Raw genomic sequence first — 15,589 nt, 5'->3', positions numbered from 1 at the left:
GAGTAATGACCGTGGGCCTCTCAGTCGAACCCTCCTTATTCTCTCTCATTCATCTGATGTGTGTGTTGTTGTTGTTAATATCTCTCTCTTTGTCTTTCTCTCTCTTTTTGTCTCCTCTCTCTCTCTCTTTTTGTCTCCCTCTCTCTCTCTCTCTCTCTTTGTCTCTCTCTATATATATTTGTGTCTCTCTCTGTCTCAGGGCCTCTACTCCAGAGTTTGATGAAGAGCATGGGCCTAAGGCCAGTGTGTTGAGCAGCACCTACACCCAGAACACAACATACACACACCCTGACGCAGACTGGGCACACTCGCAGAGGTAGATGCACATGACCCAACCCACACACATGCATGCACACACACACATGTACCCACAAGATTGAACAGAATAATAAACAGTTTGGTTGTTGTACTCATGCAGGATCTTGTCGGATGCCTTTGTAGAATGAAAGACCTGCGTATGGTTCTCTCTGTATCTGTCTCTCCCCCATCCCCATCTCTCTCTTCCCTATCCCCATCTCTCTCTTCCCCATCCCCATCTCTCTCTTCCCCATCTCCATCTCTCTCTTCCCCATCCCCATGTCTCTCTCCCCCATCCCCATCTCTTTCTCCCCCATCCCCATCTCTCTCTTCCCCATCCCTCTCTTCCCCATCCCCATCTCTCTCTTCCCTATCCCCATCTCTCTCTTTCCCATCCCCATCTCTCTCTTCCCCATTCCCATCTCTCTCTTCCCTATCCCCATCTCTCTCTTCCCTATCCCCATCTCTCTCTCTTCCCCATCCCCATCTCTCCCTCCCCATTCCTATCTCTCTCTCTTCCCCATCCCCATCTCTCTCTCTTCTCCATCCCCATCTCTCCCTCCCCATTCCCATATCTCTCTCTTCCCCATCCCCATCTCTCCCTCCCCATCCCCATCTCTATCTTCCCCATCCCCATCTCTCCCTCCCCATCCCCATCTCTCCCTCCCCATCCCCATCTCTCTCTTCCCCATCCCCATCTCTCTCTTCCCTATCCCCATCTCTCTCTTCCCCATCCCCATCTCTCTCTTCCCCATCCCCATGTCTCTCTCCCCCATCCCCATCTCTTTCTCCCCCATCCCCATCTCTCTCTTCCCCATCCCTCTCTTCCCCATCCCCATCTCTCTCTTCCCTATCCCCATCTCTCTCTCTTCCCCATCCCCATCTCTCTCTCTTCTCCATCCCCATCTCTCTCTCTTCCCCATCCCCATCTCTCTCTCTTCCCCATCCCCATCTCTCTCTTTCCCATCCCCATCTCTCTCTTCCCCATCCCCATCTCTCTCTTCCCTATCCCCATCTCTCTCTTCCCTATCCCCATCTCTCTCTCTCCCCCATCCCCATCTCTTTCTCCCCCATCCCCATCTCTCTCTTCCCCATCCCTCTCTTCCCCATCCCCATCTCTCTCTTCCCTATCCCCATCTCTCTCTCTTCCCCATCCCCATCTCTCTCTCTTCTCCATCCCCATCTCTCTCTCTTCCCCATCCCCATCTCTCTCTCTTCCCCATCCCCATCTCTCTCTTTCCCATCCCCATCTCTCTCTTCCCCATCCCCATCTCTCTCTTCCCTATCCCCATCTCTCTCTTCCCTATCCCCATCTCTCTCTCTTCCCCATCCCCATCTCTCCCTCCCCATTCCCATCTCTCTCTCTTCCCCATCCCCATCTCTCTCTCTTCTCCATCCCCATCTCTCCCTCCCCATTCCCATCTCTCTCTCTTCCCCATCCCCATCTCTCCCTCCCCATCTCTATCTTCCCCATCCCCATCTCTCCCTCCCCATCCCCATCTCTCCCTCCCCATCCCCATCTCTCCCTCCCCATCCCCATCTCTCCCTTCCCCATCCCCATCTCTCTCTTCCCCATCCCCATCTCTCTCTTCCCCACCCCCATCTGCCTCCCTCCCTACCCCCATCTCCCTCCCCATCCCCATCTCTCTCTTCCCTATCCCCATCTCTCTCTTCCCCATCCCCATCTCTCCCTCCCCATTCCCATCTCTCTCTCTTCCCCATCCCCATCTCTCTCTCTTCTCCATCCCCATCTCTCCCTCCCCATTCCCATCTCTCTCTCTTCCCCATCCCCATCTCTCCCTCCCCATCCCCATCTCTCTCTTCTCCAGCCCCATCTCTCTCTTCCCCATTCCCATCTCTCTCTCTTCCCCATCCCCATCTCTCCCTCCCCATCCCCATCTCTCTCTTCCCCATCCCCATCTCTCTCTTCCCCACCCCCATCTGCCTCCCTCCCTACCCCCATCTCCCTCCCCATCCCCATCTCTCTCCCCCATCCCCATCTCCCTCCCCATCCCCATCTCCCTCTCTCCCTACCCCCATCTCCCTCCCCATCTCTCTCTCGCTCCCCATCCCCATCTCCCTCTCCCTCCCTACCCCCATCTGCCTCTCCATCCCCATCTATCTCCCTCTCTCCCCCATCCCCATCTCCCTCCCCATCTCCATCTCTCTCTCCCTCCCTACCGCCATCTCCTTTCCATCGCCATCTCTCTCTCCCTCCCCATCTCTCTCTCCCTCCCCATCCCCATCTCTCCCTCCCCATCCTCACCTCTCTCTCCCCATCTCTCTCTCCCTCCCCATCACTCCCTCCCCATCCTCATCTCTCTCCCCATCTCTCTCTCCCCATCCCCCCTCTCCCTCCCTACCCCCATCTCTCTCTCCCTCCCCATCCCCCTCTCCCTCCCTACCCCCATCTCTCTCTCCCTCCCCATCTCTCTCTCCCCATCTCCATCTCCCTCTCCCTCCCTACCCCATCTCTCACTCCCCATCTCCCTCTCCCTCCCTACCCCATCTCTCTCTCCCTCCCCATCCCCATCCTCATCTCTCCCTCCCCATTCCCATTTCTCCCTCCCTACCCTCATCTCTCTCTCCCTCCCCATTTCTCTCTCCCTCCCCATCTCTATCTCCCTCCTCATCCCCATCTCTCTCCCTCCCTACCCTCATTTCTCTCTCCCTCCCCATCTCTCTCTCCCTCCCCATCCCTCTCTCCCTCCCCATCCCCATCTCTCTCTCCCTCCCCATCCCCATCTCACTCTCCCTCCCCATCCCCATCTCTCTCTCCCTCTCCCTCCATCTCTCTCTCTCTCCCCATCCCCATCTCGATCTCCCTCCCCATCCCCATCTCTCTCCCTCCCCATCCCCATCTCTCTCTCCCTTCCTACCCCCATCCCTATCTCTCTCCCTCCCTACCCCCATCCCTCTCTCCCCCATCTCTCTCCCCATCCCCATCTCCCTCTCCCTCCCTACCCCCATCTCTCTCTCCCTCCCTACCCCATCTCTCTCTCCCTCCCTACCCCATCTCTCTCTCCATCCCCATCTCTCTCTCCCCATCTCCCTCTCCCTCCCTACCCCATCTCTCGCTCCCCATCTCCCTCTCCCTCCCTACCCCATCTCTCTCTCCCTCCCCATCCCCATCCTCATCTCTCCCTCCCCATTCCCATTTCTCCCTCCCTACCCTCATCTCTCTCTCCCTCCCCATTTCTCTCTCCCTCCCCATCTCTATCTCCCTCCTCATCCCCATCTCTCTCTCCCTACCCTCATTTCTCTCTCCCTCCCCATCTCTCTCTCCCTCCCCATCCCTCTCTCCCTCCCCATCCCCATCTCTCTCTCCCTCCCCATCCCCATCTCACTCTCCCTCCCCATCCCCATCTCTCTCTCCCTCTCCCTCCATCTCTCTCCCCATCCCCATCTCCCTCTCCCTCCCTACCCTCATCTCTCTCTCCCTCCCCATTTCTCTCTCCCTCCCTATCTCGATCTCCCTCCCCATCCCCATCTCTCTCCCTCCCCATCCCCATCTCTCTCTCCCTCCCCATCCCATCTCTCTCTCCCTCCCAACCCCCATCTCTCTCTCCCTCCCTACCCCATCTCTCTCTCCCTTCCTACCCCCATCCCTCTCTCCCCCATCCCCATCTCTCTCTCCCTCCCTACCTCCATCTCTCTCTCCCTCCCCATCTCCCTCCCCATCCCCATCTCTCTCTCCCTCCCTATCTCTCTCTCCCTCCCTACCCCCATCTCTCTCTCCCTCCCTACCCCCATCTCTCTCTCCCTCCCCATCTCCCTCCCCATCCCCATCTCTCTCTCCCTCCCCATCTCATCTCTCTCTCCCTCCCCACCCCATCTCTCTCTCCATTCCTACCCCCATCCCTCTCTCCCCCATCCCCATCTCTCTTTCTCTCCCTCCCTACCCCCATCCCTCTCTCCCCCATCTCTCTCCCCATCCCCATCTCCCTCTCCCTCCCTACCCCCATCTCTCTCTCCCTCCCTACCCCCATCTCTCTCTCCCTCCCTACTCCCATCTCTCTCTCCCTCCCCATCTCTCATCTCTCTCTCCCTCCCTACCCCCATCTCTCTCTCTCCCCATCTCCCTCCCCATCCCCATCTCTCTCTCCCTCCCTCCCCATCTCTCTCTCCCTCCCCATCCCCATCTCTCTCTCCCTCCCCACCCCATCTCTCTCTCCCTCCCCATCCCCATCTCTCTCTCCCTCCCCATCCCCATCTCTCTCTCCCTCTCCCTCCATCTCTCTCTCTCTCCCCATCCCCATCTCCCTCTCCCTCCCTACCCTCATCTCTCTCTCCCTCCCCATTTCTCTCTCCCTCCCCATCTCAATCTCCCTCCCCATCCCCATCTCTCTCCCTCCCCATCCCCATCTCTCTCTCCCTTCCTACCCCCATCCCTATCTCTCTCTCTCCCTCCCTACCCCCATCCCTCTCTCCCCCATCTCTCTCCCCATCCCCATCCCCATCTCCCTCTCCCTCCCTACCCCCATCTCTCTCTCCCTCCCTACCCCATCTCTCTCTCCCTCCCCATCCCCATCTCTCTCTCCCTCCCCATCTCTCTCTCCCTCCCTACCCCCATCTCTCTCTCCATCCCATCTCTCTCTCCCTCCCCATCTCTCTCTCCCTCCCCATCTCTCTCATCTCTCTCTCCCTCCCTACCCCCATCTCTCTCTCCATCCCCATCTCTCTCTCCCTCCCCATCTCTCATCTCTCTCTCCCTCCCTACCCCCATCTCTCTCTCCCTCCCCATCTCTCATCTCTCTCTCCTCCCTACCCCCATCTCTCTCTCCCTCCCCATCTCCCTCCCCATCCCCATCTCTCTCTCCCTCCCTATCTCTCTCTCCCTCCCTACCCCCATCTCTCTCTCCCTCCCCATCTCTCTCTCCCTCCCTACCCCCATCTCTCTCTCCCTCCCCATCTCCCTCCCCATCCCCATCTCTCCCTCCCTCCCCATCTCTCTCTCCCTCCCCATCCCCATCTCTCTCCCTCCCCACCCCATCTCTCTCTCCCTCCCCATCCCCATCTCTCTCTCCCTCCCCATCCCCATCTCTCTCTCCCTCTCCCTCCATCTCTCTCTCTCTCCCCATCCCCATCTCCCTCTCCCTCCCTACCCTCATCTCTCTCTCCCTCCCCATTTCTCTCTCCCTCCCCATCTCAATCTCCCTCCCCATCCCCATCTCTCTCCCTCCCCATCCCCATCTCTCTCTCCCTTCCTACCCCCATCCCTATCTCTCTCTCTCCCTCCCTACCCCCATCCCTCTCTCCCCCATCTCTCTCCCCATCCCCATCTCCCTCTCCCTCCCTACCCCCATCTCTCTCTCCCTCCCTACCCCATCTCTCTCTCCCTCCCCATCCCCATCTCTCTCTCCCTCCCCATCTCTCTCTCCCTCCCTACCCCCATCTCTCTCTCCATCCCATCTCTCTCTCCCTCCCCATCTCTCTCTCCCTCCCCATCTCTCTCATCTCTCTCTCCCTCCCTACCCCCATCTCTCTCTCCATCCCCATCTCTCTCTCCCTCCCCATCTCCCTATCTCTCTCTCCCTCCCTACCCCCATCTCTCTCTCCCTCCCCATCTCTCTCTCCCTCCCTACCCCCATCTCTCTCTCCCTCCCCATCTCCCTCTCCCTCCCCATCCCCATCTCTCTCTCCCTCCCCATCTCTCTCTCCCTCCCCATCTCTGTCTCCCTCCCCATCTCTGTCTCCCTCCAGTCCTCTGATAGAACATACTCTGTCTATCCCTCCTAGCGGTGGTCTGTCCATCTCCTGTCCACAGCAGACTTCTCTCTTCCCTTCTCCGATCAGGTAAGTTAAACTATTTTATTTTGTATTATTATTTGTTTAACTCTGCATCGTTGGAAAAGGTTCAGAAGCATTTCACTGTAAAGTCTACTGGTCTACATGTTGTATTCAGCATTTCACTGTAAAGTCTACTGGTCTACATGTTGTATTCAGCATTTCACTGTAAAGTCTACTGGTCTACATGTTGTATTCAGCATTTCACTGTAAAGTCTACTGGTCTACATGTTGTATTCAGCATTTCACTGTAAAGTCTACTGGTCTACATGTTGTATTCAGCATTTCACTGTAAAGTCTACTGGTCTACATGTTGTATTCAGCATTTCACTGTAAAGTCTACTGGTCTACATGTTGTATTCAGCATTTCACTGTAAAGTCTACTGGTCTACATGTTGTATTCAGCATTTCACTGTAAAGTCTACTGGTCTACATGTTGTATTCAGCATTTCACTGTAAAGTCTACTGGTCTACATGTTGTATTCAGCATTTCACTGTAAAGTCTACTGGTCTACATGTTGTATTCAGCATTTCACTGTAAAGTCTACTGGTCTACATGTTGTATTCAGCATTTCACTGTAAAGTCTACTGGTCTACATGTTGTATTCAGCATTTCACTGTAAAGTCTACTGGTCTACATGTTGTATTCAGCATTTCACTGTAAAGTCTACTGGTCTACATGTTGTATTCAGCATTTCACTGTAAAGTCTACTGGTCTACATGTTGTATTCAGCATTTCACTGTAAAGTCTACTGGTCTACATGTTGTATTCAGCATTTCACTGTAAAGTCTACTGGTCTACATGTTGTATTCAGCATTTCACTGTAAAGTCTACTGGTCTACATGTTGTATTCAGCATTTCACTGTAAAGTCTACTGGTCTACATGTTGTATTCAGCATTTCACTGTAAAGTCTACTGGTCTACATGTTGTATTCAGCATTTCACTGTAAAGTCTACTGGTCTACATGTTGTATTCAGCATTTCACTGTAAAGTCTACTGGTCTACATGTTGTATTCAGCATTTCACTGTAAAGTCTACACCTGTTGTATTCAGCATTTCACTGTAAAGTCTACACCTGTTGTATTCAGCATTTCACTGTAAAGTCTACACCTGTTGTATTCAGCATTTCACTGTAAAGTCTACACCTGTTGTATTCAGCATTTCACTGTAAAGTCTACACCTGTTGTATTCAGCATTTCACTGTAAAGTCTACACCTGTTGTATTCAGCATTTCACTGTAAAGTCTACACCAGTTGTATTTGGCGCATGTTGATAAAAATCTAATAAAATTGAATTCAATTTATTTACTACATTATAAAGTATAAAACCATGCGAACCAGCAGAGACTTTGTACTGTATTGTTGATGTCCATGAATCAGTGTAGTACTGGCTCAACCAATCACATCCCTCTATGTGACTTGTTACCAAGCAGCCCAGGCGGCTCCAGCCCCTCCACTCCAAAGAGTGACTCAGAGCTGACCAATCAGAGCAAAGACAACCCTGAGATGATGTGGGCCTGGGGAGAGCTACCACAAGCTGCCAAGGTACAGAGAGAGGGAGGGAGGTGGGGAGGGACAGAGTGGGAGGGGGGGGGTGAATTTGGAGGGACAGAGTGGGGAGGTTGAAGGGAGGGGAGACAGATTCAAAGAGACAGAACAGGAAAGAAAGGACACAAAAAGAGAGGCATTATGTCCACACATTGATCCAGAAATCAGGACTGATGTTTTCAGACTTTAATCTCTTTAATCATCTTCCATGAGAGCAGCTGAGGACACGCTAATACACTAGCACTCACTCTAACCACACATCTCTCTCTCTCTCTCTTCTCCTATCTACACCCTACCTCCCCTCCCTTGCTCTGTCCTGCTCTCTCTCTTCTTTCTCTTCTCTCTCTTTCCCTCTCTCTCTCTCCTCTTCTAGCCCTCCTTCTTCCCTCCGTTCCAGATGCAAGATTCTTTGATGATGTCCCCTGTCACCATCCCTGTGTGTGACAGCACACACTTCAGAACCATCACTGGAGACGGTGGCCCCTCTGATCCGATCCAGTCCCAGAGCCAAAAAGACAGCGCCCCCCCGTCCCTCACCCTGTATGTTCCACAGCCCGAAGACAATATAGCTGGGGCCGGGTCTGGAGCAAGGTCTGGGGCCGGGTCTGGAGCAAGGTCTGGGGCCGGGTCTGGAGCAAGGTCTGGGGCCGGGTCTGGAGCAGGGTCTGGAGGAGGGTCTGGAGCCGGGTCTGGAGCAGGGTCTGGGGCAGGGTCTGGAGCAGGGTCTGGAGCAGGGTCTGGGGCCGGGTCTGGGGCCGGGTCTGGAGCAGGGTCTGGAGCAGGGTCTGGGGCAGGGTCTGAGGCTGGGTCTGGGGCCGGGTCTTGGGCTGGGTCTGGGGCCGGGTGTGGGGCAAGGTCTTGGCCTGGAGGAGACATGGAGGAAGTATGGGCAGCCTGTAGAGAGGTGGAGGGACTGGTGGCCTCCAGGATGCTGTCAGAACTGGATGAGGGGTGCCATAGGGACAACACGGTCAGACACACAGACTCCCCATCTAAGAGGAAAGGTACGCAGCTCACAAGTCTGTTACTGTAATGATCTGGTTTATTTCAGTGTCACATTCAGGGTTAGGGTGTCCTGTATGACTCACTTGGTAGAGCATGCAGCTCAGTTGGTAGAGTGTGGAGCTCAGTTGGTAGAGTGTAGAGCTCAGGTGGTAGAGCTTGGAGCTCAGGTGGTAGAGCTTGAAGCTCAGGTGGTAGAGCATGGAGCTCAGTTCGTAGCGGATGGAGCTCAGTTGGGAGAGCATGGAGCTCAGTTGGTAGAGCTTGGAGCTCAGTTCGTAGAGCATGGAGCTCAGTTCCCAGAGCATGGAACTTGCAACGCCAGGTTTGTGGGTTTGATTCCCCGGGCCACTCATACGTAAAATGTATGCACACATGACTGTAAGTAGCTTTGGATAAAAGCGTCTGCTAAACGGCATATGTTATATGTTATTGTAATCAGTGTTCATGGAGAGGCATGTTTGAGTAGCTGAACCATTACCTGGAAGGAGAGGACAGACAGAATATATATGTCAGTTTAGGTGACAGAATTTTTATTCAAACTGTCACTCATGTCTGTAGATATGAATGTCTCAGCCATTAGTTTCATATCAACTTAATGAATGAAAGTAATGCCTTGTTAATCATTGTATCCATGGTGACGTGTGACGCTGTACCTGCAGACAAGAGGAGCCACCACCTGGGCTCTGATGGAATCTACCTGGATGACATCACTGAGCTGGAGCCAGATGTGGCCGCTCTCTACTTCCCCAAAAGGTAACACATCTGTAACTAACACACACACTTACAGGCACACCTGTCACACACACATACTGTGCATTCGGAAAGTATTCAGACCCCTTCCCTTATTCCACATTTTCTTACCTTACAGCCTTATTCTAAAATATATTTTTTTTAATCCCTCATCAATCTACACACAATTTTCCATAATGACAAAGACAAAATGGGTTTTTAGACATTTTTGCAAATTTATAAAAAAATAAAAACAGAAATATTCAGGCTCTTTGCAATGCTCTTTGAGACAGGAAATTGAGTTCAGGTGCATTCTGTTTTCATTGATCATCCTTGAGATGTTTCTACAACTTGATTGGCGTCCACCTGTGGTAAATTCAATTGATTGGACATGATTTGGAAAGGCACCCACCTGCCTATATAAAGGTCCCACAGTTGATAGTGCATGTCAGAGCAAAAACCAAGGAATTGAAGGAAATGTCCGTAGAGCTCCGAGACAGGATTGTGTCACGGCACAGATCTGTGGAAGGGTACCTAAAAATGTCTGTCCCCAAGAACACAGTGGCCTCCATGATTCTTAAATGGAAGTAGTTTGGAACCACCAAGACTCTTCCTAGAGGTGGCCTCCTGGCCAAACTGAGCAATCGGGGGAGAAGGGCCTTGGTCAGGGAGGTGACCAAGAACCCAATGATCTCTCTGACAGAGTTCCAGAGTCTTCTGTGGAGATGGGTGAACCTTCCAGAAGGACAACCATCTGGGCCAGACGTAAGCCACTCCTCAGTAAAAGGCACATGACAGTCCACTTGGAGTTTGCCAAAAGGCACCTAAAGGACTCTGACCATGAGAAACAAGATTCTCTTGTCTGATGAAACCAAGATTGAACTTTTGGCCTGAATGCCAAACGTCACATCTGGAGGAAACCTGGCACCATCCCTACGGCGAAGCATGGTGGTGGAAGCATCATGCTGTGGGGATGTTTTTCAGCGGCAGGGACTGGGAGACTAGTCAGGATCAAGGGAAAGATGAATGGAGCAAAGTACAGAGAGATCCTTGATGAAAACTTGCTCCAGAGCGCTCAGGACCTCAGACTGGGGGCGAAGGTTCACCTTCCAACAGGACAATGACACTGAGCACACAGCCAAGACAACGCACGAGTGGCTTTTGGACAAGTCTCTGAATGTCCTTGAGTGGCCCAGCCAGAACCCAGACTTGAACCCGATCGAACATCTCTGGAGAGACTGAAAATAACTGTGCTGCGACGCTCCCCATCCAACCTGACAGAGCTTGAGAGGATCTGCAGAAAAGAATGGGAGAAATTCCCCAAATACAGGTGTGCCAAGCTTGTAGCATCGTACCCAAGAAGACTTGAGGCTGTACAGTGCCTTGCGAAAGTATTCGGCCCCCTTGAATTTTGCAAACTTTTGCCACATTTCAGGCTTCAAACATAAAGATATAAAACTGTATTTTTTGTGAAGAATCAACAACAAGTGGGACACAATCATGAAGTGGAATGACATTTATTGGATATTTCAAACTTTTTTAACAAAGCAAAAACTGAAAAATTGGGCGTGCAAAATTATTCAGCCCCTTTACTTTCAGTGCAGAAAACTCTCTCCAGAAGTTCAGTGAGGATCTCTGAATGATCCAATGTTGACCGAAATTACTAATGATGATAAATACAATCCACCTGTGTGTAATCAAGTCTCTGTATAAATGCACCTGCACTGTGATAGTCTCAGAGTTCCGTTAAAAGCGCAGAGAGCATCATGAAGAACAAGGAACACACCAGGCAGGTCCGAGATACTGTTGTGAAGAAGTTTAAAGCCGGATTTGGATACAAAAAGATTTCCCAAGCTTTAAACATCCCAAGGAGCACTGTGCAAGCGATAATATTGAAATGGAAGGAGTATCAGACCACTGCAAATCTACCAAGACCTGGCCATCCCTCTAAACTTTCAGCTCATACAAGGAGAAGACTGATCAGAGATGCAGCCAAGAGGCCCATGATCTGGATGAACTGCAGAGATCTACAGATGAGGTGGGAGACTCTGTCCATAAGACAACAATCAGTCGTATATTGCACAAATCTGGCCTTTATGGAAAAGTGGCAAGAAAGCCATTTCTTAAAGATATCCATAAAAAGTGTCGTTTAAAGTTTGCCACAAGCCACCTGGGAGACACACCAAACATGTGGAAGAAGGTGCTCTGGTCAGATGAAACCAAAATTGAACTTTTTGGCAACAATGCAAAACGTTATGTTTGGCGTAAAAGCAGCACAGCTCATCACCCTGAACACATCATCCCCACTGTTAAACATGGTGGTGGCAGCATCATGGTTTGGGCCTGCTTTTCTTCAGCAGGGACAGGGAAGATGGTTAAAATTGATGGGAAGATGGATGGAGCCAAATACAGGACCATTCTGGAAGAAAACCTGATGGAGTCTGCAAAAGACCTGAGACTGGGATGGAGATTTGTCTTCCAACAAGACAATGATCCAAAACATAAAGCAAAATATACAATGGAATGGTTCAAAAATAAACATATCCAGGTGTTAGAATGGCCAAGTCAAAGTCCAGACCTGAATCCAACAAAGTACTGAGTAAAAGGTCTGAATACCTATGTAAATGTGATATTTCATTTTTTAAATAAATTAGCAAACATTTCTGAAAACCTGTTTTTGCTTCGTCATTATGGGGTATTGTGTGTAGATTGATGATTGAAAAAACGATTTAATCCATTTTAGAATATGGCTGTAACGTAACAAAATGTGGCAAAAGTCAAGGGGTCTGAATACTTTCCGAATGCACTGCACACACCTATTACACACACACACACACACACACATCAGAGGAGGCTGGTGGGAGGAGCTATAGGAGGACGGACTCATTGTAATGGCTGGAATTCAATAAATGGAACGGTAATCAAATACATCAAACATATGAACATATTTTTACTCCATTGATTCCATTCCAGCCATTCGATTGAGTCTTCCTATAGCTCCTCCCACCAGCCTCCAATGACACACATATACACGCACTCAACACACCCACACACACACACCAGTAACAAACACACCTGTTACGCACACACATACACACACACTCACCTATCCTGTCCTACGCACAGAGTTGTCCTACACTCCTGACCCTATGACCCTGTTCCTTAGTGACGGGGGAGGTTCGGTGAGAGGTGGCTTGGAAACGGGAGTGCGGAGTGCCAACCAATCCCCTCAGTCGGTGGGCAGCAGTGGGATGGACAGCGGCGTGGACAGCTACTCTGACCAGCTGGGAGATATGCCCAACATCGCCATCTCCCTGTGTGGAGGTCTAACTGACAACAGAGAGATCACAAGAGGTAGGGGCTGCATCTCAATACTGTACAAATTGTAGCTTCAGCTATTTGCTGCTCAGATCCACTAATTGATGTGAGATCAGATGGAAGGGAACAACTTTCTGGAATAGAAGAGAGGATTAACCCTCTCCTGTCTGTGTCTCTACAGAACAGTTATATTAACCCTCTCCTGTCTGTGTCTCTACAGAACAGTTATATTAACCCTCTCCTGTCTGTGTCTCTACAGAACAGTTATATTAACCCTCTCCTGTCTGTGTCTCTACAGAACAGTTATATTAACCCTCTCCTGTCTGTGTCTCTACAGAACAGTTATATTAACCCTCTCCTGTCTGTGTCTCTACAGAACAGTTATATTAACCCTCTCCTGTCTGTGTCTCTACAGAACAGTTATATTAACCCTCTCCTGTCTGTGTCTCTACAGAACAGTTATATTAACCCTCTCCTGTCTGTGTCTCTACAGAACAGTTATATTAACCCTCTCCTGTCTGTGTCTCTACAGAACAGTTATATTAACCCTCTCCTGTCTGTGTCTCTACAGAACAGTTATATTAACCCTCTCCTGTCTGTGTTTCTACAGAACAGTTATATTAACCCTCTCCTGTCTGTGTCTCTACAGAACAGTTATATTAATCCTCTCCTGTCTGTGTCTCTACAGAACAGTTATATTAACCCTCTCCTGTCTGTGTCTCTACAGAACAGTTATATTAACCCTCTCCTGTCTGTGTCTCTACAGAACAGTTATATTAACCCTCTCCTGTCTGTGTTTCTACAGAACAGTTATATTAACCCTCTCCTGTCTGTGTCTCTACAGAACAGTTATATTAACCCTCTCCTGTCTGTGTCTCTACAGAACAGTTATATTAACCCTCTCCTGTCTGTGTCTCTACAGAACAGTTATATTAACCCTCTCCTGTCTGTGTCTCTACAGAACAGTTATATTAACCCTCTCCTGTCTGTGTCTCTACAGAACAGTTATATTAACCCTCTCCTGTCTGTGTCTCTACAGAACAGTTATATTAACCCTCTCCTGTCTGTGTCTCTATAGAACAGTTATATTAACCCTATCCTGTCTGTGTCTCTACAGAACAGTTATATTAACCCTCTCCTGTCTGTGTCTCTACAGAACAGTTATATTAACCCTCTCCTGTCTGTGTCTCTACAGAACAGTTATATTAACCCTCTCCTGTCTGTGTGTCTCTATAGAACAGTTATATTAACCCTCTCCTGTCTGTGTCTCTACAGAACAGTTATATTAACCCTCTCCTGTCTGTGTCTCTACAGAACAGTTATATTAACCCTATCCTGTCTGTGTCTCTACAGAACAGTTATATTAACCCTCTCCTGTCTGTGTGTCTCTATAGAAAAGTTATATTAACCCTCTCCTGTCTGTGTCTCTACAGAACAGTTATATTAACCCTCTCCTGTCTGTGTGTCTCTATAGAAAAGTTATATTAACCCTCTCCTGTCTGTGTCTCTACAGAACAGTTATATTAACCCTCTCCTGTCTGTGTGTCTCTATAGAACAGTTTGAGGAGAGAGCCATCTCTTACCAGCAGTTCACTGAGAACCCCTCCATCATTGACGATCCCAACCTGGTTGTCAAGATAGGAACCAAGTATGTAAAATACCTCTAACTCTGCATCATAGCAGTGAAGATGGCAGGGATGTGATTTCTGTTGATTAATCAGGACACACTATCTTCCATTCATACTGTATATCTGACCTATTCCATAGACAAAATCATGATTTTATATGTTGTCCTGACCACATCCCTGACAGAAAAGTATGTAATGTACAGAACACCCTTCGTGTGCTGTCAAATATAGTACTTCTGATCAGAAATGTAGAAACTGGAGATTCAACAATGATCATGTGTTGTTGTTTTCTCCTCCAGGTACTATAACTGGACCACTGCAGCCCCTCTGATGCTGGCTATGCAGGTGTATCAGAAGCCCCTGCCAATGGTAAGACCTCCACAACATTAGCAACATTCCATTAGCATAGCATCTGGGCTACATATATATATGCTGATCTCAAATATATATGGTTTTACCTGAGGTTTATCATATGTCACATTAATCGTATGGCAATGTAAAAAAAAGAAAAAAGCAGTCCTGCTAAATCTAGGGCCCAGTTCTGCCCAGTTCTGCCCAGTTCTGCCCAGTTCTGTGTCTGCCCTTGTTTTGTTTTTGTTTGAATTCCTACATCCTCTGTCTCGTTTGAACTTCCTGCGCACTGAAGAGCATTCTCTTTAACCACATCGTCCTCACACTCAAGTCTTTTTCCTCTTTTATGTATAGCATATCTGTCTGTTTGTTTGTCTGTCTGTACATCTGCGTGTTTGGTATAGCATATCTGTCTGTTTGTTTGTCTGTCTGTACATCTGCGTGTTTGGTATAGCATATCTGTCTGTTTGTCTGTCTGTCTGTACATCTGCGTGTTTGGTATAGCATATCTGTCTGTTTGTTTGTCTGTCTGTACTTCTGCGTGTTTGGTATAGCATATCTGTCTGTCTGTTGGGTATAGCATATCTGTCTGTCTGCCTGTTGGGTATAGCATATCTGTCTGTCTGTTTGTCTGTCTGTACATCTGCGTGTTTGGTATAGCATATCTGTCTGTCTGTTGGGTATAGCATATCTGTCTGTCTGCCTGTTGGGTATAGCATATCTGTCTGTCTGCCTGTTGGGTATAGCATATCTGTCTGTCTGTTTGTCTGTCTGTACATCTGCGTGTTTGGTATAGCATATCTGTCTGTCTGTTGGGTATAGCATATCTGTCTGTCTGCCTGTTGGGTATAGCATGTCTGTCTGTCTGTCTGTCTGTCTGTCTGTCTGTCTGTCTGTCTGTCTGTCTGTCTGTCTGTCTGTCTGT

The 15,589-nt window shown here is 49.6% G+C and overlaps 1 protein-coding gene across 10 annotated transcripts in view; it reads left to right on the top strand.

The window, feature by feature from the left end:
• The window catches only part of LOC124001784 (phosphatidate phosphatase LPIN1-like), a 63,239-nt gene that overhangs the window by 32,814 nt on the left and 14,836 nt on the right, over positions 1-15,589 (top strand). For 7 of the 10 annotated variants that reach the window (XR_006832855.1, XR_006832854.1, XR_006832853.1 and 4 more), the window contains exons 5-12: positions 200-316; positions 6,001-6,093; positions 7,516-7,630; positions 8,007-8,637; positions 9,298-9,391; positions 12,534-12,721; positions 14,240-14,333; positions 14,613-14,682. Coding sequence is in view for 7 of the 10 variants with exons in the window: in XM_046308848.1 (XP_046164804.1) it covers positions 200-316; positions 6,001-6,093; positions 7,516-7,630; positions 8,007-8,637; positions 9,298-9,391; positions 12,534-12,721; positions 14,240-14,333; positions 14,613-14,682 (1,402 nt within the window). In the remaining 3 variants the exon portion in view is untranslated. The remainder of the gene's footprint in view (positions 1-199; positions 317-6,000; positions 6,094-7,515; positions 7,631-8,006; positions 8,638-9,297; positions 9,392-12,533; positions 12,722-14,239; positions 14,334-14,612; positions 14,683-15,589) is intronic. The other 3 variants (XM_046308854.1, XM_046308853.1, XM_046308851.1) reach the window with 3 other exon arrangements.

The sequence above is a fragment of the Oncorhynchus gorbuscha genome, linkage group LG17, assembly GCF_021184085.1.
Source record: "Oncorhynchus gorbuscha isolate QuinsamMale2020 ecotype Even-year linkage group LG17, OgorEven_v1.0, whole genome shotgun sequence".
NCBI classification, from domain to species: domain Eukaryota; kingdom Metazoa; phylum Chordata; class Actinopteri; order Salmoniformes; family Salmonidae; genus Oncorhynchus; species Oncorhynchus gorbuscha.
The sequence above is the reverse complement of the archived record's forward strand: the minus strand, read 5'-3'. Positions and strand labels throughout refer to the sequence as shown.